We start from the raw sequence: 27,683 nt of genomic DNA on the forward strand, positions 1-27,683 counted from the left end.
TCTTTTACAAAGTTTTGTCATGTCATATGTGTTTCATTGCTAACTTTGATATTTCGGTTTTATTTTCATTGTAAATTATGCAACCGCCTGTGTTTTGTAATTCGTAAACACATATGTTTTGTTTATTGTTAAACATGTAAACAACTAGTGACGATCAATCAATTATATATTCAAGAGACACCAACTGCATTAATTTTCTTTAATTTTTCTCCTACTTTTAGCAGACACTGGTCTTCGAGAAAAAAAAATATTAATATAAAATTTTTAAAATTAACTTCATAAGGGAGCATCAATTTAACTTAAAGGGGGGTTGTGGGTTATGGTTTTTTGTCTGAGTCAGAAAATTTTATTTAGTTTTTCAACGCTATCATCCACGTCCTGTCTGTGTTTTTGTTTGATGTTTTTCTTTGTATCAATCCGATTAGTTAAGTCTTTTTTCAACTGATTTTTATAGTGTGTCCTTATTGTGCTGTTCCACCATGCTCCAAAGTTAGGGGAAGTATAACACTCACAAACATGTTTAACCAAGCCTCATTATGTATGTGGCTGTCCTAAGTCAGGAGCCTGTAGTTCAGTGGGAGTAGTTTGTCGTTGTTTCTCATATTAGTGTTTTGTTTATATTTGACTTGTTTGTCCATTTGGAGTTTTTGTGTCAACGACTTTGCTGAATTTATTTAAACATATCTAAGACTCTAATGGCGATTCATTATGAAGAGCATGGTACATTCTCTATTTTTTCAATTATAAACATTAGCGTAGTGAAGACAATCATTAATCTCGTCATGCATTTTCGTTATTTTGTGTCGTGTAGTTGCTACTTCACAATCGTATACTTGTGTGCCACTTATTGTTGTAAAAATATTTTAAATGTTCAAACTACCAGAGAAATCACATAAAAACTTAAAACGTGACATTTTAGAAATTCAATGAAATAAGATTTTGATATTTAAACATCAATGTTCTATATATTGACAAATTCTTTCTTGAAACTTGTATTTCCATTACATGTATGTATAACTAGATGATTTTCAACAATTTCCGTCTCTTATAACAACGTAAGCGTAATATAATGTCCGTTGTTATAGGGTGAGCCGTTTTTCATATAAATAAATAAATAAATTAGTAAATAATCTTTATTTCAAGAGGATAATCCCATTAGTTAAAACTAATCTTCCCGAGAGTCCTCACCGACCATTTTATTAATAATCTTGTAACAATGCCTCTTTGTAACAATCTCACAAAACCATGTGAATAATAACGCTAATAGCGTTAGTAATAGGTCTTTGGGTCTGGCATAGGCGTATCAAAAGACAGCTATGATGTTTGAATAGTGTTGATTCTGTTACCAGTAAATTAAAACCAAATTAAATATAATTATTGTATTATTATACACATTCACTGTATCTCAGCAATTCACGAATTCATGATTTTCTCTGACTGTTAATGACGTCTATACACTAAATCCATTGGATGCTGGATGTGTATTGATTGCTATTTTAGTCTTAGTATTTGTTTTAGTTGTTATTGGTTTTGAATTAACTGTCAGTAACTGCGAGTCCTCTCAAATCTGCTGTTAATGTCTTTTTTGTTGTTGTGGGGATATATAAATACCATGCAACGTCCGGTCTGAGTCTTGTAAGATGTTTTTTCTTTGTTTTGTAATGATCTAATGATTAAAGTCCTTTTCTACTCAATTTTATATGTAATGATTTAAGCCGTTCAAGTAAATTTTATAGTTTGTTCTTATGTGTACGGTTTCACTACTGTTTCAGGTTAAGGGGAAGGTTTGGCTCCAGAAAACTAGTTTAATCCCGTCTCAATTCATATATGACTGTCCCAAGTCAGGAGCCTGTATCTTAGTGGTTGGCGTTTGTTGCAGTTTATCATATGTGTTTTTCGTTCTTTGTTTTGTACATGAATCGGGCCGTTTTCTATTCGTTTAAATTGTTTTACATTTTTCATCTGGGGGCCTTTTATATCTGACTATGCGGTTTCGGTTTTACTCATTATTGTAGGCCGAACGGTGACCTATAGTTGTTAAAATCTTGGTCATTTGGTCTTGTATATAGGGAGTTCATAATTACCATAGACATTATTCTGACTTTATAAGTGATTGTAATTAAATCAATGTCCAGTGGAAAATATTTGTTATTAATTCAATATATATATAGAAGTCTATAAAAAGGACCAACCAGCAAATTTACTATTTACCGGATCGTCTAGAATTAAAGTTATTTACACCGACGATGGCTATTTGTTAAGCCGAAATATTTGTCAACACGATTTAATAACAACATCTTCGTATAATACCATCTTATATTAGTATCGTTGTGCACATTTTTAGACTTATATATATATATATATATATATATATATATAGAAGTCTATAAAAAGGACCAACCAGAAAATTTACTATGTACCGGATCGTCTAGAATAGACGATACTGTGCAGATAAGGAAAAAAAATATATAAGTCTAGAGATTTGCACAACGATACTAATATAAGATGGTATTATACGAAGATGTTGTTAATTGACACCGAAGAAGGCTATTTGTTAAGCCGAAATATTTGTCAACACGATTTATTAACAACATCTTCGTATAATACCCTCTTATATTAGTATCGTTGTGCAAATCTCTAGACTTATATATATATATATATATATATATATATATATATATACAGTCCCTGTAACGTTAAAGTTAACACTTTTTTCGTTCGGGAATCGTACGTACAGCGTGCGGGAATCGTTCGTATAGAGTTCGGTCATCGTTCGTACATCATTCGTATAGCGTACGTACAACGTTCGGTCAGCGTTCGTGTATCGTATGGTAAATGTCATCGTTTAGGGTTCAGTATATCGTTTGCATCATGGTATCGTAAAGCGTTTGATTTGTCGTATGGTACATGGTATGGTTTAGCGTTTAGCGTTTAGCGTTTAGCGTTCGTTTATCGTATATGGTATATGATATCGTTTAACGTTTCATCTATCGTGTGGCATATCGTTTTGTAAAGCGTATGATATATATATTAGGTTTTTATTTCAGAAAATTATTTCAATTATTTTATTTTTTAATTTATTATAAAAAAAAAATGCGGGATAAAAAAAAAGAATTATTAGATTGGATTGATTTATAGTTGGTTGCGTACTTGTATATCCCGAACAACCAAATGGATGCACCTCTTTACCATGGTTGTTCTTTACTGCCAGCCGGAAGAAGACCTGTAGTGACCATATTTCTATACACCTGTCACCCTTTGGACTATATTAGATTGGAAAGATTGGATTGATAACATTTCACTTGTTAATTAAATAATTAAAGCAAATAAGTTATCTTAATTATTATAATTTTTGTTTTATACTAATTGCGTAATTTTTTATGTCTTTTTGTAATTTTGAATCATTGTGTTAATAACATTTCAAATTCGATCATTATAAAATTTAAAAAAAAAACCTAAACAATACCCTTAGTTCAATGGAACGTGAACTATCTATTCTAAATAAAATTTATTCAGTCGCAAAAAATAGTATTGGTTGTAAACGTTTTATCTTGATTGAGAAGCGTTTAGCAATGCAATAAACTTACTTTAAATGTACTATAACTTAATGAAGATAATTAGTTTTTGAACTGTATACCATTTCTTACCGATAGAAAAAAAACTGTAATTAATATAATTACACTATGGAATACCCTGCTATATAAAACGAAGGGGAAACATGTCCTTCCATCACATTTTGACATGAGTAACACGAGACCAAATACCGCGAAAAATATTAGTCTCTCTCTCTCTCTCTTCTCTTCCTCCTCCTCCAAATATTTCTTTGATCCAAATATTTCCTTGACACAATATTATATATAATGTTCTATAGATGAGGCTTTATATGAGATACACGTTTTATATCTAAATGTATTAAAAAAGACAAGACATCCATGGTAGTATATGTTCCCCTCAATATCAGAGTCTGATATAAACCGAAGGGATTTATAAAAATTCGTGAAAACTTATATGGAACCAGCGTCGCTTGCAATTGCTGCTGTCGGTGTTAAAACTGTCATTTTGACTGTAAAAAGTGCTTGAGTGCATGTATGAGTAAAATACAGAAGAAGAAAAAAATAACTCTTCCTTTTTTTTTTTAGATTTCTTTATTTCAGAGGTAAGCTTCACAAACTTTCATGCATATCATCAAGATCGAATCACCTTAAATAACCAATCAAATGTATTTTAAAAGTTTTTGATTTGTTCTTTGTAAGAACTCATGAAATATTTGTCACTGGACATTATGCATGCAATCAATGATCAAATACAAATCTACAGTATTTATAAGCATACTGCAATTGTATCTATGAAAGAAACTATCAAAGAATATTTTACACATATTTAAAGGATCAAAAGAATCAGTTCTACAAATGGTTGTTATTAATAGACTAATTCAATTTTACAAATAATACATGCCTCTGTAAAATTTCATATCGTCGCACCAGACTATTTTCTTTTATCGTGCATAGCTCATTTTCCGATACACTTCAGGTTTTTGACGATCTTCTTACTTGTTCGTTACTTTCTTAAATTAAAATCCTACACAAATTGCCAAAACTTTTAATCCCATGTTAGACAGCGTAAAAGATAAATACACGTTTGTTAGTGTACAAACGGTGTTTTAAAGGCCGATATCCATTTGCACAGAAAAAGAATCAATTTTTGCCACAACTTAATTACGCCAATTCTTCTTTTGCGTCACTATATTTTGAAAACTGCAGCATTCATTTGCGTCAATAAAACAAGTATACAATTGCGCAAATGTTATAGACTTATATACTTTTACTTTGATATTTACTGAAAAACTGGATTTCCTCCTCCTTTTTACGAGCTAGTTTCTGAGTGCTTAATTCATCTAAAACTATATGATCTTATTCACCATTCAAAATGATTGTGTACGAGTCATCGGTAAATAGCCTTGAAAAGCATGATAAAACAGCGTGCATTATATTTCCATTTATAATTTCTCCATTTTTCCCTATAAAAACCTGGCGGAATTTATAATCTTCACAACCACGACAGCTTTCAGGCCCTATATCAGACTCTTATCTTTTAAAAAAATTAAATCAGTCATCCTTTCAAGTGAGTATTCTAATGTTACATGTGGTACAGGGACACAGTTATCGTCCTTTGGTTTTCATTGTCTACGAATATAGTCCCTAGTGTGAACAGTGTATCAGAGGCGGATTTAGGGGGAGGGCCCCCCTTTTCTGGGAAAAATTTGGTTGATTATATAGGGAATAACTGAAGCATGACCCTCTTAGGCAGTCAGTAGGCCCCCACTTATGAAAATTTGGATCCGCCACTGTGTATAACTTGCATTTTTTATTTAATACACTTTCCCAATTTATTTCTTGATATTTAATGCATGAAATATTAAGTAGGGGGATGAAATTACATGTTTAAAAAAATTTAGGTGCTGAATCTTTATGTTAAGTAGTGATTTGGTCCAGTTAAAAAAAGGTCAAATTTTATTACGTCTGAAGCTGTCAAACTGAACTTAAGACCCCCTTAACACAGAATTGTCAATATTTTGAGTTAGAGCTGGTAGAAGTTTCTATAATTTTGATATTATTTGTCCCACTAGTAGTACACTACACTGTAAAAATCTTTTTGAGATAGAGCGGGTGCGATTTTTTAATTTGAATTTATTGTCTAAAAGAAATGCACTACGAAATAATTGTGTTCTCGGGCCATGTAGGTTAATCGTTTGGAGGTAAATATGACACAATTAAGTTCCATTTATTGGTGCGATTTATACTGTAACACTAGCGGATTTAGGGGGTTTGGGGGGGTTAATTAATTTTGGTATTTACCATTTCTTGTTTTAATGTTATTTATACTATAAATTGAATATCCAGCACTGAATAGGGTGACACGTTGTCGCTACACTCCTTTAAATATACACATGTCATAATTACATTGGCTTGAGGGTAACTTAATAATTAGAGGATCAAAGGATTTAATTAAGACAATCAAAGGCAGCTATCCCTATATTTTATTACTTTGTATTTTTATGATTAAAATGACGTTTTTTGTTAGCTTGATTTAAAGAAAAAAACTTTTTCACCCTATCATATACATAAGATTTTTTTTTAGAAAATGACACCTGCTGAATCTAAGGATATTGCAAACTTTATTTCCACATCAGTACCTAGTGCTCAAATGTATAGCATTCTAAATGAAAACTGGAATCCACCTAGTTCTTTTCCTTTTCATAAACGTGAAATGTACGGATTGAAAAGATGCTTCTAATATGCGTGGCTGCACTATTTCCCATGCATTGTCTATTCAACTTCACAGGACGGAATTTATTGCAAATTTTGCGTTTTGTTCGCTACTGGCGACAATCCCGGACAGTTAAAAAAACACGTTCAGAATTGGGAAAAGCAAATGGTGAATGTTAATCTCACAAACAAACAAAAAAATACTACTAAACAGCCTTATTAAGATCACAAAACTTTATCAACACACATGATAAGACGCGGCTAGTTGAATAGATGCAAGGGGTGATACAGCAATTGCAAAACGGGTAGATACGATCTGTAATTAAATAATTAAACTAATCTAAAGAGTTTATTTAGAGTAACAATATGCCGGATGAACAAAAAGGTTGCCAATTATTGAAAAACATATTGTTTGGTATAACAAGAAAACTTTTCTAGTGTTCAAAAACATTTCTCACAAAATCCTCCACCCCCCCCCCCCCCCCCTGCTTCAAGCTCTGGATCCGCGCCTGTATAAGAAAAGAAGAGATGGACGCGATTTAAACATTTTCAATATGGTAGTTGGAACAAATAACACCTAACCGTTCTGACAAAGCGGTAATTTCTTCGCCCGGGGATATGAATTTGACATTAATCTTCCTTCAGTAACTTTACAATACCCAGCCGTGTCATTTCTGTATATTGTACATGTAGCTGTACGTGTGATACATGTATATGTTACTGGGAATTTGTGAAATCAGGGATTTTGTAAAATCACTGAAATTTCAGGGAATTTGTAAAATCAATGAATTGATTAGTAATTTTATAAAATCCCTGATTTTAACTAGTGATTTTACAAAATCCCTGAAATAATTAAGATTTTTTTTACAGATTCACTGAATTAAATTCAGGGAATTGGTAAAATAAATTCATTCATTTTTATTAAGAATTTCTGTGAAAAAAGCCTACAATAATAACACTCAATAAGTTTGAGGTTAACCTAGCCTTTATTTTAATACTAAGTGAGCCGTTTGCATGCACTATGCATCTGACATACTGTAGAAAAAGGCTCAGGTACATTTGTCTTTAAATCAAGAGCAAAAATACAAACAAAAATTACTTCAAATAATTGAGGTAAAATTAAAGTGCAACATATGGAACCGGGGAAAATATGATGAAATTTTGGAACATGTTGTCAATGAGCCACAGAAAGAAGACAAAACAAGCTCTTATCACTACCTTGTTTGAAAGAAAGTTACTGTTTATTATATTTTTTCTGTAATTACTGTAAAAAATAAAACCAATTATATCAAATTTAAAAAAATCAAATATAAAAACGGATCATTAGGTTGATTGCTGTCATAAAAGAAGAAAAACACATATGTTAGGTATAAGAAATTGAGTGAGTTAGGGTATGTGATCCAGTGGCAACTATTACATGCATTTTCAGAGCAAGAGCATCTTATTGCTGCATGAAAATTGATATATCAAAAGCAAATAAGTGTTGTATCATTAATTTGCTGCCTACAAAATAACATTTATATTCACAAAATAATAATTAAAAAAAGACAACAGAAAATAAAGGTAAGAATACTTTGTTTTGTACTTGCATGTTTATGAATAGGTTCTAACCAAGCAAAAATAAAAAAAGTTTTACTTTGGTTGATTTGATACAGACATGCATCGAAAAGCAGGGCAATTATGTAACAATAGATGTCACCCAAACTTGCCATGCAAAAATAAGTAAATTTACAGTGGTCTAAATATCCGTTTATATGCCTTTTAGTCATTATCATTATACACTAGTTCTAGCTCATAGTGTTTATTAAACAACTATATTTCAAAATCATCAGTGATGATAAATCTATTTTTATATTAAGAAAAACAAATTTCTAATAGCAAGTTATACTTAATTGTAATCAGGGATTTTACAAAATCCCTAGCTCTATTTTTAGTGATTTTGTAAAATCCCAGACAATTTCAGGGATTTTACATAAATATTTATGTAACATATATACACCAGAAATACCAATTCAAGTGAATTTTATCTTTAAGAGGACTCCATATCGGGTAACATTAAATATACATAAACATAAAATTACAAAAAAAATAAAATGATAATGATAAGTTCAAACGTTGATTTATTAAATGCACATAGTACGTATTTGTAAACTTATATTATTACTTTATTTAAAATTTTATTTTTCTCGTTGGGTTGTTGTCCATTTACGTTTACCCAATATTCTTTTTTTCGGTATTTGTATTTTTGTAAAAAGCCGCTCAACAATCAATTTCACTAGAAATTTAACAAGAAAAATACTCATGTCATGAACATTAAAGTATAACTTGCTATCAATTTTTGTCGAAAAATTGTTTTTGTGCACTCATGACTCGTATATGCACACATGACGAATGTAAATATTCGTTGAACGCTTTTTTTTCAGTTGTTATTTTGGAAAATTTTGATATTTAACTTCGAGAGGTATCTAATTTTTTTATAAAATATTAAGGGCACGTGCCACTGATTACACAACTATTAATTCGTGAATTATCCAATCAACAAAATTGATTGGATTATCCTTATTGCTTATGAATATTATATCATTTTTATTAAAACAGTGTTTTGAGTAAAATTAAATTACACACATTATACGTTATTTTTCAGTTGTTGCGGAATTGTTTCATGTTTACTTTATGCGTTGTTTATTTGTACGATTATGAAGAACAAAATACATTTTTCAGTTTCTCGTATAATCTTTGTCTGTTACTTGTATATATTTCTTGCATGTAGATACATAGTTCTCGTATCACACTGCACGAACGGAGTGTGATAAGAAAATTATTCACGAAAAACTTAATTTTACTTATTAGAAAAATACCCAAATATGATAAATGACAGAAACTGAGAGGAAAACGGAGATTATCTAAATTCCTTCCAGGCTTTTAATACTGGGCCCGTATGCATCATAAAATTGAGAATGGAAATGGGGAATGTGTCAAAGAGACAACAACCCGACCAAAGAGCTTCTTCAGTTAAAATTCGTTCATGTCCTACGATAAATGACGATATTATACAAAACAAAATCTTGCTTCTTAAAAATTAAGGAGAAATGTTGATGAGAAATTCAAATCTTATTTCCCTTTTCAAACTCTGGTCGTTCGTGGAATTCATTATTGGACAAGAACGAGTTAATTGTAAATAGGGGAATAAATCTTACTTCATATAATTTGAAATTAAATCGTACTTTTTTTCACAAAAAGGCTATCGTAATAGAGATAATTAAAAAAAAGATATTTCAGAATTTCACTCGTTCAAGAAATGTATTACTAGACAAGAAGTCTTCAACTTACCAGTTTATTGTGTCCCTGTTTAGCACATACCTAAATATCATTTGATCCCAAAATTGTCAACAACATTTGATTTGTCGTAGTAAATTCTATTGAGCACAAAACAAATCCAAACCAGATTTGAATTATATGGATATTCATTTTTTGTCTTAAAGAAATATAAAGAAAAATAATAATTCACTTGTTTGACTTTGAAACACGGAGTTAATGCAATGTACTTTAAATTACATTTTGCACAAAATATCAATTTCATCCTAGAAATGAGAAACTCTTTCTTCATAGAAATGTATGAAATAGTTTACACTGGACATTAAACAACCGATAATCAACCAACTAAAATATATCCAAGGGATTATCATTATGCATGTATATGTATATAAATGCCGGATACCATAAAAATATATTGAACAATCAACAAAATATAAGTGCTGTCAAAAGAAAAATAATTGATTATCATTAGGATATCAAAATAATTCGCGTACAAAGTTTATAAATCGATCTATTTAACACACTATATAGATGTATTTAGAAGTCACAGTAAGCATTAAACTAATGCATGGCGAAAAATAAATATACGAAAATAGGTACAATGTGCAAATTATATTTAAAAAAATACCATTTAATTTTTAAAACTTATGACTTTAATTTAAGTATTTTTGATGGGATGTTGAAGTTTCCAGAACATAGAAAATAGACAAGAAAACCTCTTATTATACTATCAAAATGTGCTTGTGGTACATTTAACTTTATATAATTGTTTAAGAATTTAGTTTATTCTTACTCATTCGGACATCTGTGTCCCTTGGTCTGAACAAGAAATTGCGAGGACGTTATGCTGATCAGTTTACCTATAAATTGATTTTTCAACAGAATTTTATGTTTATAAAATTTTTAAATTTTAGTTTTTTCTTTGTGAAAACAGAATGGCCCTAAAGCTAAATGTCATCGTCAGATGTATAATGGAAGGCGCTAAACATTTTAGAATATATACCACCTGCTGGTTATTTTTTTACCTGGACACAGATCTTATTACGTAACAAGTACGAATGTAAAACTATCGATATGGTTTAGTCAGTAGAATATACACGGTATCACTGGACTGGGGTTTTTAAGATATTTTGATCTGACAATGTATGTAAATTTATTTATGCTTTATGTAAAAAAATTCTTTTAAATTTGTTGACTTGGCGCATATATATATATATTCAAAATCGGAGAACTGATTTCCAATTATAGACCAATCACATTATTATCAGCAGTAGGCAAAGTATTTAAAAAAAAATGTACTTAAAACGTATTTAATCACTTAATTAGTTATAATATTTCAAATAGACAAGAAAGCGTTTTTTTTTTAAAGTTTATATTTGCCTTTTGAGAATACTAATGCAGGAGTGCACAAGGCTCTGTATTAGGTCCCCTACTGTGATAATTCCTTATTCATGTAAATGACATAGCTTGTAATTTGATAAGTCTAACTCGATCTTGTGCTGATGAAACATCCCTTTCTTATTCAAGTAATAGTCCTTACACGATAGAAGATGTCTTAAATAGCGACTTAGAACAAATCTCAGCATGGTCTAAAGATTGGCTTATTGATTTTAATCCTAACAAGACAACTGCTATGCTATTCTCCTGTAGTTCTTGCTCAGATGATATTAAAATAGAACTTCAAATTAGTTATTAATTTATCCTGACTTGTTTTAAATAAATTATCATCCTGCCTTTTCTTTTTGGCAAGTTGCCCATCCTGCCTTTTTTTCTTCAAAACTCCTGTCATGCCTTTTTCAAATTTCACTCTAGCCTCCCCCCCCCCCCCCCCCTAAAAATCAAATCTTAGCTCCCTTATTTTGAATCAGTTTTCCTCCGACAATAAAGTACAAACTAGCAGTAGTGGCAGTTTGACATTCCTTCATAAAATGAGCTGCGTGTCGACTTACTTTTAGATATGCTTATTGTGATGTATAGTTAAAACTTATAAATTTCATTCTTCTGAAAACGTAGTTTCAAACATTAAAATGTTGTGAAGACTAGTACACTGTGTGTGTCCATGTAGCCGTGAGATATGGGACTACGTATTTTCACGTCAGACAAACTTCTTCGTGCATGTGACTTCATATTCGATTAAGTAATTTGAAAAGGGAATTGAATGCCCATCGATTCATAAGTGGGTACAGTAGATAAAAATAAAATTAGTCCATTCGATCATTCTTAAGCTCATGTATAAACGTATATGTTAATTCATTATTGTGCACTGTTCAATATAGTCAACAGGGAATGCAACTTGCTGAAAGTCACAAATGATAGCTGAAATATATCATGAAACAATTACCCTTATGATATTTCATTTGACTTCTCTGGTCTTCATGAAACAAAGAAGTAATTCGTATAAGAAATGTCTAAATTAATAAGCTCTACATTGCATTTAAAAAATCCATCGCAGGAATATTGTATAATTAGAAATCATCGCCCGCTGTTGGAAGTTCAGTTTCGCCATTTTTCGTGCTTGTCATGAGAAGATATTCAGGGGTTTCGATTATTTAACTCATTGAATCAAATAACGAACATATTCCATCTCAACCTGAGAAAGAGTGGTTCATTTACCTCTATCAATGTTTATCGTTTGTAAGATGTTGTACGTTCAATGCTATTTATAAACGCAGAGTAAAATTGTAAATTTTTGGTATACAAATTTTATATTATTCATCTTAAAAAAAATCAGAAGATAATGGGAAATATCAAAGAATCATGATGTAAATTTAAAGAAAAGAAGAAAACCCAACACATTTTTTATTAAAATTGAAAATCCAACTGATTAAAAGTCGTATTGACCTCTACAATTCTATACACATAAAACGAGTACTTATAGTATCTCAAAATGTACAAAAAGAGCCAGTTTTATAAACGCGCACTGGACATAATTGTTATATTTCTATTTAGACTTTCCACATTTCATCAACCGTTTGTGAGCTATTTTTGAAAATTACGAATCCGTGGCTTGATTGCACATTTAACGCAAAATACATTGACTTTTTTGTTGTTGTTTTGTTAAGAAAATAAAATACGCAGTTACTTGTGTGTAAAATAATTTAAATGGAAGCTTTCTGAAGGTATTTGATAGGACGTACGCCAATTCATGAGGGCGTGACAAATTGCCACGAATGTCCAGTCAGCTTTTATGTTGTACAAAGTTTGACGTGCGTTGATGTTTGAACAGTGTAAATGACATTGATGATATCGGACATGTTCCTTATGTCGTAACTACAATCCACTTCCCTTTTCACTACGAATGTGACCTACCAAATTAGACTATTTACCGGGTTTGTAATAACAAGTGCAATACGACGAGTGCCACATGTGGAGCAGGACCTGCTTACCCCTCCAGGGCACCTGAGATCACACCCAGTTTTTGGTGGGGTTCGTGTTGCTTAGTCTTTAGCTTTCTATGTTGTGCCTTTTGTATTATTATTTGTCTGTTTGTCTTTTTATTTATTAGCCCTGGCGTAGTCATTTTATTTTCGAATTAGGAGTTTGACATAGTATAATGACATTGTCTTTTAACATGAAATAAAATTGAGAATGGAAATGGGGAATGTGTCAAAGAGACAACAACCCGACCATAGAGCAAGCAACAGCCGAAGGCCACCAATGGGTCTCCAATGCAGCGAGCAACTCCCGCACCCGGAGGCGTCCTTCAGCTGGCCCCTAAACAAATAAGTATACCAGTTCAGTGATAGTGGACGTCATACTAAACTCCGAATTATACACAAGAAACTAAAATTAAAAATCATACAAGACTAACAAAGGCCATGCAGAGGCTCCTGACTTGGGACAGGCGCAAAATTGAGACGGGGTTAAACATGTTTTTTGAGATCTAAACCCTCCCCTATACCTCTAGCCAATGTAGAAAAAAACAAACGCACAACAATACGCACAGTAAAACTCAGTTTAAGAGAAGTCCGAGTCCGATGTCAGAATAGGAAACAAAAGGAAATAAACAAAATGACAATAATACATAAATAACAACAGACTACTAGCAGTTACTGACATGCCAGCTCCAGACCTCAATTGAACTGATTGAAAGATTATGTCTTCATCATATGAATATCAGGCACAATACCTCCTGTTAGGGGTTTAGGATTATACTATCATGAAATATATGAGAAGAACATAACTCGTGTCATGCCAACAACTGGTTTTAGAATAAATGTGTTTAATTCTGATGCAAAGACCCTATAAGTGAATCAATACTAAAGCTAAAATATGCAATCTTTAATGACCTGACAACAGTATCGTACCTATATCCCTTCTTAATAAGGCTATTTACTGTATACTGTTGTGACTGTTATCCTGATTCAAAACTTAATTGATTTTGAAAAAGTACTTTGCAACCGCTGAGAAGACGTTGGGTGTATTTTATATTTGTCATTTCGGAGCCTTTTATATCTTACTATGCTGTATAGATTTTGCTCATTGTTGAAGGCCGTACAGTGACCTTTAATTGGTCATTCTAAGTTATTCAGTCTCTGGTTAAATTCTTTCATTAGACTTTATCCCATCATAGATGATCATGTGTAATTAAAAAAAGACAACTACATTATCGTTTCTCGTATACATATCTATTAAATATAATAATGAAAACTTTAGTAAGATTGAGTACAACAAAAGCTTTGCCTTATTAAATCCTTGTTGCTATCTCCTTCAGACTGTCAAACACCGTCACCCTAACTGTTAACGTGGTATTATATGTGATAAATTGCTGTTAACAATAGTAAACTGAGTATTTATTCACAGTACGCAATTCAATTTAAGTTGTGGTGATAGAAATCTTAATATCACTGATACACGTTTGAGATATATGTGCAGTTCTTAAAAATTCAGATTTAAACCTTGTTAATATTAAACCCAATCCCGCATGCAGCTATATGGCCATCCTGTTGAGGATGATATTCACTATTATTTTAGTGCCCTTTTCACAACGAAGTAAGAGAAATATTGTTTTTCAAAATTAGAAAGATTTACTATATCCATTTTGCATCTATTGGCTGGTGACGGTGACCTATCATTTCAGCAAAACAAAGAAATTGTTGACTCTGTACAATCATATATCAGAAAATACACAAAGATTTAGAACTTTCAATTAAAATTCGGAATTCCTACTTTCCAACTCTTCACTCTAGTCCAGTTTTATACATTACTCTATATTATATTGTATTTTTTTGGTTTTTGAGACAAGGCCATATTTTGTCAAAAGAGAAGCACAAATACTCCAAAGCGAATTGCGAGAAGTGGTTTCGTATTTCGTTATAGAAAAAAAATAGCAGAAGTTTATGTAAAGTAACGACTCTCGTACGTTGATATCTTTTTAATAAATTGGTGCAATTGGATGCAAAAAATAATGACCATAAAATGTCAGGTTTGCGAGATCAGACAGTAACCCAACTATCAAACAATTGAAAATCTATAGGGATCAATATTTAACATTCGTCAGCAATACGAAATTTTCATAAATAAAACATGATTTATTCGAATACTGTTTAAAAAAAGAAATGAAAATAACTGTTTGGTTGGTTTTTTTTTTGGCAAATTAGTAAAATGACCGTTTGATTTAAAATCGTTTGAAATAGATTAACGAAAACTATTTATTTACATGTGAAAAGACTAGACTTTGTGTCGTATGGATGTGATTTAGTGGATTTGTTTACAATTATTTCCCATTATTTCAATAGTGAAAATCTTCAATTGTTTCATTATGCTGTTTGATTAACACATTATAACAAAATTAAAAATATGACGGATGAATTTATAGTTAGCTGTTTAACGTCCAATGGCAACTATTAGATGTATTATTAGGACATTTAAAATGTTATAAATATGAACAAGGATATCTTTTGTTATGGAAACATGTGTATCACGGCACAAGCGATGACCTATAGACACTGTGTATCATATGTATATTTAGGGTGGGGTTGCTCCGAATAAAGGAGGTATATATATATATATATATATATATATATATATACAGGAAAATAAAGCAATCAAATATAAAATAAGAATAGAATATAACGGGCAAAATAAAGAATAGAGGACAATAGTCTTAGAAAATTAAAGAATAGAGGGAAATGGTCTAGTTTTTTGTTGTTTGAAAATACAAAAATGAAACGCTAAATTATAATTTCACTTATGAATTAGAATTTTTCATTTGCCGGACACGCTCTTTTTTGATGATTGTTTAAAGTGCATTTGTAGTAAAAATAATACACAATCGATTGTACATTGGTAGGGATTTAGGTTTAGGGTTGATATGGCACCAGGGACTTTCTATACTAAAGTTAGTATAGAAAGTCCCTGGAGGCACATAACGGGTAATTGTTTCTATTTGAAATTTCTCGAATAAATTGTTGTTTTCGACTGATTTGATAGATGAATAAAAAACATATCTATAATCTAAAAAAAAATGGTTTAATTACGATATATACTTTTATTCAGTCGATGTTAAAATACATGGGATAGAAGAGAATACATAAAAATAATTGAACCTTTTGAACAATAGGTCAACCTTAAGACCCCGAATCAGGGACTTTCTATACTAAGTATAGAAAGTCTCTGCCCGAATATACTTTTGTAAGAACATTAGATTAATTCCCAATGCCATCTAAAATAAATTGTTCATTTAGGTAAAAAAAAAATGTTAGTACCTAACTCGAATAATTCAGCGCCCTCTATCCACTACTTTTCTCGGAGTGATCGTAGTGATCGTAATATAACGACTGGATAAGTTAATACCTTAGACTATTTTCAAAAACTGTCTGAATACCCTGCAGACTGTAGTTTACGCGCACATTCACCAACTACGTATTTCCACGGCTAACAAAATTCATAATCGTATCTTTTAATTTGTTTCAATTTATTTCAGTGTTTTTTTTTCAAACTTTTTATGTAAATAATTTTGGATCAACATCGAGTCAGATTAAATTATGATTTACTAAATGATTAATTAAAACTGAAATATGCATCCAATCTAAATTTTACGCCTATTATCACCTACCGGTTATATAAAAAGATTTAACAGAACACAATTCATGTTTTATATTTAAAGAAAAACATGTACGCTAAACGAAACTATGCACGTCAAGAAACGATGTACGCTAAACGATACGATATACGCGAAACGAAACGATATACGCTAAACGATACGGTATACGCTAAACGAAACGATGTATGCAAAACCGTACGATGTACGATAAAAGGGCGCTTATGTTATCGTTTATGGTATGGTTTATGGTACATGGTTTCGTTCGTACATCATTCGGTCAGCGTCCGTACAACGTTCGGTCAGCGTTTCGTTTGCATTCGTACACCGTTCGGGAAGCGTACGTACATCGTTCGGGCATCGTCCGTACATGATTCGGGCATCGTTCGTATTGTTAACTTTTACGTTACACGGACTGTATATATAGATTGCCTAACAATGTAATTTTAACACACTATTTAGTATGTAAATATAAGAATGTTTAAAATATTTACAAAATGATGAAAATAAACGCAATATTTCGCTAGACTAACTAGCTTTATCAAGCGTGCATCTATCCAGGTGAAATCGGATGTAGATGATAAGAAACTTTTGCAGCTCAATGTATATGTTGCACTTGAATTTAGCTGCCTTGAAAATAATACATAATTCGGATGAAGTTCAAGATTTTTACAAAATTGGTAGTTGAAGTTAGCAACGTCCATTGGCCAATATTACAGGATAAAAAGGACGATGCTGTGTACTAAATTATTCTTTATCTTTCCTGTATCTTTTCTCATCTTTTTCGTTAAGACCATCAGATTCTAAAGTGTGGAGTTGGTGGATCCAAAAATTTTCTCTTCTCCTTCTCGCCGTGGTGTCCCACTCGGTGTTGACTTCTATGATTTGGAAAGTAACGTTATCATAAGAATGTTTCGTTGAACGTAGATGTCTTGTGAGAGGACAGTTTTTGTTGGTTTTGTACCATGAACGATGGTTATCAGTTTTACAGTTGGAATTTGAGTTGATGGTATAATTTTGTTTTGTGACGGAGCTGATGAAAGAACTGCTTGTATTGGCAGCTTTACAACACAAGCAGTTCCTTGAACACCCCTTGTACTCACTTACCATCCTGATTTTAAAAATGTGTCTTCCATTGTTCAGAAGCATTGGAAAATTATAGAAAATGATTCTAATCTTAAAAAAGTATTTTCCTCACCACCAGTCATGGCCTTCAGAAGACCTAAAAACATCCGTGACAAATTAGTGACATCTGTATTAGTAAAGCAGCCTACTCCATCTCCCGGTTGCTAAAAACAATGTGGTCAAAGGAACTGCTTGTGTTGTAAAGCTGCCAATACAAGCAGTTCTTTCATCAGTTCCGTCACAAAACAAAATTATACCATCTACTCAAATTCCAACTGTAAAACTGCTAACTCAATTTATATATTAACATGTGACACTTGTGGCATTCAGTATGTGGGAGAAACAATGGACAAATTTAATATTCGGCTCAATAACCATCGTTCATGGTACAAAACCAACAAAAACTGTCCTCTCACAAGACATCTTCGTTCAACGAAACATTCTTTTGATAACGTTACTTTCCAAATCATAGAAGTCAACACCGAGTGGGACACCACGGCGAGAACAATTCAAGTGCAACATATACATTGAGCTGCAAAAGTTTCTTATCATCTACATCCGATTTCACTTGGATAGATGCACGCTTGATAAAGCTAGTTAGTCTAGCGAAATATTGCGTTTATTTTCATCATTTTGTAAATATTTTAAACATTCTTATATTTACATACTAAATAGTGTGTTAAAATTACATTGTTAGGCAATCTATAATTTTATTTGTGTAATTGAATTAATCTCTGTACTGATTAATCCACACTCCCATAGATTTGTATGTCATGTGCTGCTATTTATAGGCACTTATATATATATATATATATATATATATATATAAGCTATAGTTAGAGGAGGGGATAAGGTGTCTACTCAATGCTAGGCGGTGTTGTCGTAGAAGTTAGAAATAAAAAATACAGGTTCCAGCCCCGCTCGGGGAGGAAGTTACGAATCAGATCTACTCTAACATCGTTAGGTTTATTTATATATATATAAACAAGTCTGAATTGAAAACAACGTTCAAACCTATGATTGCGTTGGATAAAAACCGCAATTTTTATACGTGTGCATGCAAAACAAATTTCTTGTTAGAGGGGTCTAAATACAGCACAAACAACATTTTCCAAAAGACCAAAAAAGTAATATTAATAAATAAAATAAAATAATGGTCATGATTGTGTGGTACAAAGTATGACGATATACATAAGTACAGAGTCACGTCAAATGTATATCACAAAAAACAGACTCAACAGTAAAAGTAATATTAATAAATAAAACAATTTTGTCGTTCAAGGTATGATTGGATACATAAGCACAGAGTCACGTCAAATGGATATCTAAAAAAACAGACTTAACAGTAAAAGTAATAACTTTGATCTACTAAGCATATCTCCAACACTTTTATGTTTGCTATACGCAATTATTGATGCTGCATTGAATAATTGTGCACAATCTTCGTCAAACTGTAATAAATGTCAGTGTTTCATGATACGTTTCTTTATCTTACGTATATATGGGTTATATTTAGTTTCTTTTGATTTGTTTTGTTGTAATAATTCAGTACGTTCAATTGATAAAGCATCAGTAATACTATCATCTATTTCGACGTTTTCATAACCCCTATCTAATAATGTCACTTTGATTTGTTTATTAATTTGTTATGGTCATTTGTGTTTCTAATTTGCCGTATTGCTTCACCTTCCTCGGAATACATGCTATGAGTGACAGTTATTTCAGTGCAGATATATAAGAATTAGTTTCTTTAAAATGTATTTCAAGGTCAAGAATGCCATGTGTTGTAAATCTTTGGCCTTTAATTACATCAACATCTAAGAACGACATTTGATCGTTTGAGATTTCATAGGTGAACTTTAATAAAGGATTATGATTATTTGCTAGACGAAACAAATCTATAATTTCATCTGATGTTCAATCATATATTATAAATCCATCGTCCCTATATCTGTCATGATTAAATATTTTGTCTTTAGATTGAAATGCAGAAATTATTTGAATCATAATTTCGAACATAAGTATGTCAGATTTCCGGTGAAGGAACTGCACCAATTGCCGTACCTATTATTTGTTAATAAATTTTTCCATCAAATTCAAATACATTGTTTTCTAAAATGAGTCTCAATAGATATATTAATACATTTACAGCGGGGCATTGACTTTGAAGTTTGATTTGTCAAAACTGTCATATAGCTCGATAGCTCGTTCAACATCACTTAACAAAGCTTCTTGAGGAAGATTAGTAAACATCTGTGTTATATCAATCGAAACCAAAAAGCCTTTTTGCCATAGGTTTTATCTTTTTAATTATATTAATGAACGATGTAGTATCTTTTATATATGTAGACTGATTTTGAACTATAGGTATATAAGAAAATAATCAACGTAATGATTAATAAGTTCAGTTACGGAACCACACTGTGATATATTTGGTCTGCCAGGTGGAATTATATTTAATTCATTTAATCCATCACGATGTATTTGTTTGAACGTCTCCGTTTCAAGTCGTTTCAAGACGGTGAATGTTGGGGAGAATATAAACTCTTCCATAATGTGCATCTCTTAATTTTTGACCATTTGTTGAAAAATTAAATGATATGTTGTCGATTATGCCTTGTTCGTATAGTGATTTAACATACTCAATGACCTGGGTTTTCAAGTCAAGTCTGCCATGTTAAAAGAATCTAATTGGCAGTAATGTTGAGAATTTAGTTGTCTTGTGACTTTTGTTATGTAGTCTAGCCTGTCTCATATAACACAATTAGAATTTTTATCTGACTTTTTTATTACTATTTTTTCATCATTTTTCAAATCGCGTAGTGCTATTTTTTCACCCTTAGCCCTTAGTAAGATTGTTTTTTTTACATTTTTTACCATGCATTGGTAGAAAAGATAATTCAAGCTCCGTATAGGTAATAAATATGATCGAACAATATTGGAATGACTATGTACATAACTTTTATCAGAAGATATATGATGTAGGTGAACTTTGTAACATCTGACAAGTCAAATGAAGATAATAAAACATTTAACATGTGGCTATACACTTCGTAAGTAATGTTTTTTGACAAACAGTTGTAATTGGTGTGAATGAAAGTGTAATATCTTATCAGTTCTTGGGTTACGCTTAATTTATAGATAATTGATCGAACAGAACACAGCAGGTTAGTTTATCAATGAACCAAATGCAATTATGATGATAAACAAATGTTTACGAATATCTCTTTATTAAAGTTGAGAAATAAAACCATCAAAGATACTATTTAACATTGTGTAAACGATAAGTCTATAATTTCACTGAAAGTGGTCTTAATTAATACATTATAATTAAATGCACCGATTATTATCAGCAAAAGCAATAGTGCATTGGTAATGTGTTTCTAATTTCTGTCAAAATATATATTAAATTTGGAAAATATTAAACCGAAAGGTTAAAGGGTTGATTAATTATGTCAATTTTAATGTTAAAGTTATGTTACCACCAGAATACGGGGAAAGTAAATGTAAAAACCGAAACGTCAGAGATTCTTTAGTGAGAGGAATAAGTTGATAATTAAGTTGTAAATATCAGCGGCATACTGAGATTTGCAATACAAAAATGAATATTTTTTGATAGTCTGATAAATTAAATAGTCAAATTGGTAATGCATCTGGTATACGTGTCAGTTTATAAAGCAATGAATGATGATTGGTTGCAATGTGTAAGAGGGATGTTCTCCTCTTCCCTTAATATGGCTTCCTATTGAGTAACTGATATCTGATTGGTTTGCGAGTCAATACAGGCTTGATAAAAAATAATAAATGAATTGCGCGCTGCCTTCTGGCGATTTCCTCTGATCTGTAAGCATGACTAAAAGACACTTTAAGAGGGCAAAAAAAAAACAACAAAAAGGCTATCATGAAAGGCCTTCTATCAGAAAAAAATAGAATGATAAAGATATGCTTTCTCAAGAGGAAAAAATCAATTGAAAAGGCGCGTGAATATGTTAAAATATTCAAGAATAAAAAATTAAAGACGATAAGATTTTGTTACTCAGTAAAGGATTAAAGTATAAAAAATTATACCGTCTCCCTCGACGAAATTTGCAAAATCTAGTATTGCATCAGATTTCAATAAATTTGCAAGAAAACTAAGATGTAAATATCATTTTGACAATGGTGATATTTTTAAACGTAATTCCTTTTTAACAAAATCCGGATATGAACCGGAACTTCCAAACAATGCAATTGAGACATATATATTCAAAACTAAGATTGAGATAGATAATTTAACATTGCAAAAAGCACACGATAATCTCACTACGATGGAAAGAAAGGCAATTTCTTCCCTGAAACGAAACAAAAAAAATAATAATTTGAAAAGCAGATAAAAATTACACCACAGTGATCTGGGATAAAACAGAATATATAAATGAAGGACTGAGGCAACTGAGTAGTACTACTCACTTTACAGAAATTGCAAAATTAAATATAATAGAGACCAACCAGAAAATCAATAATATTATCTTTGAAATGCATAGGAAAGGGGTCAAGGATGAATCACATTTAAATATCTTTCTGCTAAGAGAGATCTTAAACCAGGAAGGTTGTATCTTCTGCCTAAATTGCACAAACTTGATCCTGAACTAATAGAAAGGGTTCAACAGAATCCTACGCTGTATAGAAATGTCAGAATTCAACCATACCGTAAGGAATATAAACAAAAACCGGATAAAACAGAATAAAGAAAATGTCTGCATTTACAAAATTGATAACAAATATGCTTTAAGCTGTTAATTTCAATTGTTATTTGTAATTATATTAGTAAAAAATTACATCGTAATATATTATAAAAACATTTTATTTATTATTTTATCAATGTTCTGGTATTATTTTGTTTCAAAATGACAACCAACATAAGGTTAGAATAACCTTAAACAAAGTTTAATTTTTAAGTATATTCATTTCTTAACATCTTTAACTAGATGATTCAAGACCTATAAAACAAGATTAAAGTATACAAATGTAAATCACATGCAAATCAATATAAACAAATTAAAATACACATCATCAACATAATATTAAAATCGAATTATCAAAGAACCATAACCTCTAATTGCCCATTTAGTCGACATGAATTACCTCCCATTGTCAAATTTTAATAAAAAATCAAATACCGTCGTATCGGGGGGATTTATCGTCGATTCGGAGAAAATCTGACAGTTGTCCCACATGCCCTGGTATAAATTCCACTCATAAATAACTTTTGTTTCCTTGAGACTTCTTAAAATTTGTCATGGGGCCAAAAAAACAGCCGAAAAAATTAATTGAAATTCAAAAATTCTTCTTAAATTATGTATTTCCATAATTTTATGAATTACGAAATTCCATAATATAGTAATAAAATTATTCGAATTACTAATATTATTGAATTTCATAATAATGTGTTAAATTAGGATATTTCGTAATGTTATGCAATTTCCTATTTGCCTCGACTGTGTTTATTGAATTTCTAAATTATTAATGTTGTTGCAATGAAAATTGTATGGACATTGTATAGACAATGCACAACTTTATCCACTGATCTTTTATATATGAAAGTGTGTTACCAAGTCAAAAGAGAATAACAACATGCAAAGCTGTCAATGATTTCCCTAGAACAAGTTTCGACAAAAAACATTGATGTAAAACGAGTACATAAGTGGACCTATTAAACATGTTAATGTACACCTTTTAGGGTAAACTTGAATTTAGGGAATCAGCTGGAGATTTGTTGGGGACAATAAACGCAGAGAGAAAACGGGACATAGCAATACTGATATACATATCTATCACCATGTTCATATAGTCTTAAGAAAATACTGGAGTCTAATAACTTACCAAAATCAATAGAATCGCCTTTCACAAGCTGTAATACAAGAGGAAAAAAAGTTACTATTAGATTACTTCGACTGTGACCATATTTATTATGATAAATTAAGGCAGTACTATTTTGAAGAAACAAAACGGAAGTCCAATAAATGTGATCATAGAAATAAATGTTATGGTATTACTTTACGGAAAATTGAATGCAATGTACATGGTGTAATACCATAGCTTTATTTTTTTTTATATTTTATAGTTTATCATTGTCTGGTACATCGACAGGAAAGTGGTAGAACAAAGTAAGAAATCAGAAAACAAATAAACTAAAAGGATTGGGCAAAGAAGTTCTAACTAAATTTTGTGATTCATCAAAATGTGTTTACCTTGCAAAGTATGTGGATACTCTCCTGGCCACTTGCCTGCACTGCTTCTTTGATGTGCTTAAAAGTAACCACAATACTATCTCTGCATCTTCTCAAAACTTCAAAATTCCATTTCCTTGAATCGTCAGTTTCTAGAATGCTGTCTACGTCCTTGGTCGACAATCCTAATTTGATTGTTATTTCCCTGCCTCATTTTTACTGAACAATAGTGACAAACGACGTAGGTGTAGATCTGATGGCGTCACTTTCAAAAAGTCGTCATTTGTAACTGGATTGGAAAGATTGTATATTGTATAAATAACATGATTATTATCATAGAAAGTGATTTATACATAGCGATGTGTATTTTGAGACTCTCGATCAAATGCTTGAAGTGCGGTACTCTGAGAAAAACTGGGCCAGTGCGATACACAAAATGTCTTTTATATATAAATGACAAAACTTATATTATTCGCACTGCATTTTAAGGGTCAAGGTTCTTTCTTTATATATTCATTGAACATTGAGGTTTTAGGATATAGTAACGGGGTATATTATAACCAACATTAAACGGGTAATAATCAGAGAGTTCTGAATTTTATTTGTTTTTCTTATATTTTTTTTTTATTTCCGATAATGTCTCCAAATTCTACGTCATATCAGACAGAAAGAATTGTTATTAGATAACTCTGTGTATAACAAAGGTAAGACGTAAATACAAACTACATAATTCTTTGTTACCGACTTAACATATAATACCTGGGCACCCTGGTTCACATTCTTCTTCATCCTTAGAAAAAAGAAACAATAGGTTAATTTGTGCTTTACATTACATCATATCACTCACATGATGATTTAAAACTTTGAATGTTATCAGTTAAAAAAGATATTCAATCAACTATTTTCCTTAACTGGCAATTGCAAATAGTTGGTCGTATTTGTTTTGTATACCTCATTTTATTTCGAAACACATCATTTTACATAGATTTCGTTTTCTTTTCTTATTAATCTTCGGATTTTAAACAAACCATGAAAACCGCAATAGACGCACGATTAACATGTCACAAAAGGACTCTTATTTTGCTTATGTTTCTAGAATTTTCCTCATTTTGTAATTATAAATACAGGTTGTTCAAATTGTATTAATTGCACATATTTTGCATTCACAAAAGTCTATATTAAAAAAAAATCGAATATAAATGCGTTTTGTTTAACACATTCACGTGAAAGGAGACAATGAAAATATAGTTGATTAATTGAGTTATCGGAAAGAGATCCTTTAAAAACAAATCGTACGAATATGTATATCTTTCTTTTAATCCACAATGCCGTTATAAGCAATTTGTTTGTTACTGGACTAACAAATTGTTATGTGAAATGTCTGAAACGAATACACATGTCATCAAATGCAACTATCAAGTTTTGTGGAACAAATTGTATTTTCGTTTCAAATAAATTTTTTCAAATCAAATTTGACATGAAACACTTTTCAACTCATTTGTATATACCTTTCTTGCAAACCACGATGTGATTGTGTGTATATTGTGTTCAATGCCATGGTCAGGACATGTCCAGATTTTGTTAATGTTTGCTAGTCTTGGTAACGGTAGGATACATGGGTTATCCGGTGAGTTACAGCATATGCTGGTGATCAAGGATTCATCAATGTTATGACTCTGGTCGCTACTTGTTTTGATAAACAACTGACTGATTTTCTCCTAAGCAGATACTAAACATTCGTTTACACTGGACGCCATATCCCTCATTATAAGTGTGTTTGTTTCAGCATGAAAAAGACGGACAACAATCCTCTCATCTTCACAGAGAATGTACATATCTACGGAAGGATCAACATTGAAAACTCCTGACCTATGGAACAGCATGTCCCGTTTGGTCTCTCCATATGTCTGTACCGCCCAAACATACAGACAGTAACTGATGAATCTAAATGATAATGCTTGGGGTATCATCATGGAAGACGTTATAAAGGCTATGGCAATATTTCGTTTAGTGATGTCAGTGGATTGAAGGTATCCAGAATCATCTATAGCTCGTACCATACTTGCGATATAATAAAAGTCAGCAGGTATGCGGTTGTGATCAGAACCATATCTCTTTGGTTCAACCAGTATATCAAGATGGGTCATGACATTTAATAGATAATCTTTGTCTTCGTAAAATTTTACATATTTCTTTCCCTTCCAAACGCCTTCTATTGCTTGTTTTGATACCACCCCTGTCTTTCCCATTGCATCCCATATTTCTTCTCTTTTCTTGTTCCCTTCACAAAATTGCCTATCTGTAACAATTGATTTGAATGTATCGATAAGAAGAGTGGGAGACAAAATGATACGGTCGTTCAATTTATGTTCATTGAAGTACAATAACTTGCCAATAGAATGTTGAAATTTCAGAAATACCTTCAATTCAGCTTCTGACAACGGTCTAATTGGCTGCAATGAGTTTATTTTCTTTAGATGTTCAAGTGTAATTAGAGGGATGTTGCGTCTGATTAACGACGCAAATTCTAACTCTAACGGGATAAAGCACTTTGGAAGTGGTTCTCCCCATGTTGGTTGCCTCTCTAATTCCCTGATGATAGCAACTTTAATCTTCGCCATTTCTGGGTCATATTTGTCTTTAGCGTTTACAAATATTTCATCATCAATCACCAATTGTTGCATCAATGGATTTTTGTGAAACATCTTGTAGATTTCTCCAAATATGTCATGTCGTCTTTGTTCAACTTCATTCTAAAAAAAGCATCAATATAATATGTTACCACCTATATTTATATTAATCAATAATTATAATATATTCAATAAACAATTAATTGAAGATATGTATGTTGCGTATATAACAAATGATTACATTGTTGCAATCAAACCATTGCTTGAGTTTACAAAATTACATTCTGATTCAAATGACATATAAATGAAAACGTGTTGCATCCTCTTTTTATTAGATTATAAGACATTATTCAAATCCAAACAGTCCATTATTTCAATTGTAGAAATGTACTACATCATACTTACAGCTGTTACCTGATCTTTGTGCGTTAAAACAACCATAATTTTAGGAAATCCATGAATACTTCCTTTGCAGTATGTTACAATGGTGTTGATACAGAATAGCTGATAATCTGTTATAATAAACAAAAAAAAAAAAACTGTCAAATACATCAGGGGGAAGGTATTAAAGCCATTTTCTACATAATATACTGTTTACTAAATACATTAATTGAGTGCCTCTTCTTGCAATAATGGATGTTTTAGTTTACAAGCGTATTTTTTTTAACATATTAGGAATATCTTTTTATCTACTTTACTATTGTTTCGTAACACTGTCTATTGAACAGTAATGCCTGTTTATACTTACCTCTTGAGGTTTTATGTCCACTCTTTCCTGGAAGGTACTGTTATTATTATAGGTGCTATATTTTTGTTGTGTAACTTTTTTTTTCCAACTTTTGATGACTTCTCTAAGAATTTTTCCTTTGTGATTGACACTTTGACTTCTTTAACTTGTTTAGTAATGCCAAAAAAATGTTTTAGCTTTCTGATAATTCCAGGTTTAGTAACAGTTTCTATATGCAAATCAGCAGTGAAATCTGACTTCAAAGAAGCATCATGAGAATCGTCCATTGACTTGTATTCATCAAACGAAGCTTCATATATTTTCCTGTCTTTCGCAGCATCCGAATTTTCGTTTTCAGTTGTATAATAC

General features: G+C 31.4%; 1 protein-coding gene and 2 long non-coding RNA genes across 3 annotated transcripts in view; all 3 read right to left on the reverse strand.

Moving 5' to 3' along the window:
• LOC127719026 (uncharacterized) overlaps positions 1-24,002 on the reverse strand; it is a 40,322-nt gene extending 16,320 nt beyond the window's left edge. Inside the window, exons 1-2 of the long non-coding RNA XR_007990110.1 lie at positions 23,979-24,002; positions 23,611-23,638 (exon numbers count right to left, since the gene is read on the reverse strand). This is a non-coding gene — a long non-coding RNA (uncharacterized LOC127719026). The remainder of the gene's footprint in view (positions 1-23,610; positions 23,639-23,978) is intronic.
• Positions 24,003-24,187: 185 nt separating this feature from the next.
• Positions 24,188-25,599, reverse strand: LOC127719022 (uncharacterized). Its single transcript, XR_007990106.1, has 3 exons — positions 25,466-25,599; positions 24,717-24,747; positions 24,188-24,246 (listed from the first exon to the last, which is right to left on the reverse strand). It is a non-coding gene; the product is annotated as an uncharacterized LOC127719022 (long non-coding RNA).
• A 76-nt stretch (positions 25,600-25,675) lies between these two features.
• LOC127719142 (uncharacterized) lies at positions 25,676-27,080 on the reverse strand. Its single transcript, XM_052225165.1, has 2 exons — positions 26,993-27,080; positions 25,676-26,710 (listed from the first exon to the last, which is right to left on the reverse strand). The coding sequence occupies exons 1-2, from the start codon at positions 27,026-27,028 to the stop codon at positions 25,676-25,678; spliced, it is 1,071 nt and encodes a 356-aa protein (XP_052081125.1). The 5' UTR covers positions 27,029-27,080.
• Between the last annotated feature and the right edge of the window lie 603 nt (positions 27,081-27,683).

The sequence above is a fragment of the Mytilus californianus genome, unplaced genomic scaffold, assembly GCF_021869535.1.
Source record: "Mytilus californianus isolate M0D057914Y unplaced genomic scaffold, xbMytCali1.0.p SCAF_10, whole genome shotgun sequence".
Lineage (NCBI taxonomy): Eukaryota > Metazoa > Mollusca > Bivalvia > Mytilida > Mytilidae > Mytilus > Mytilus californianus.

What these genes read in the sequence shown, in the direction of transcription:
- LOC127719142 (XM_052225165.1), bottom strand. Translation starts at nt 27,028, where the DNA reads ATGGTTGTTTTAACGCACAAAGATCAGGTAACAGCT. An exon ending in ACAAAGATCAGGTAACAGCT is followed by an intron (nt 26,711 to 26,992) that starts GTAAGTATGATG and finishes TGCTTTTTTTAG; the next exon opens with AATGAAGTTGAACAAAGACG.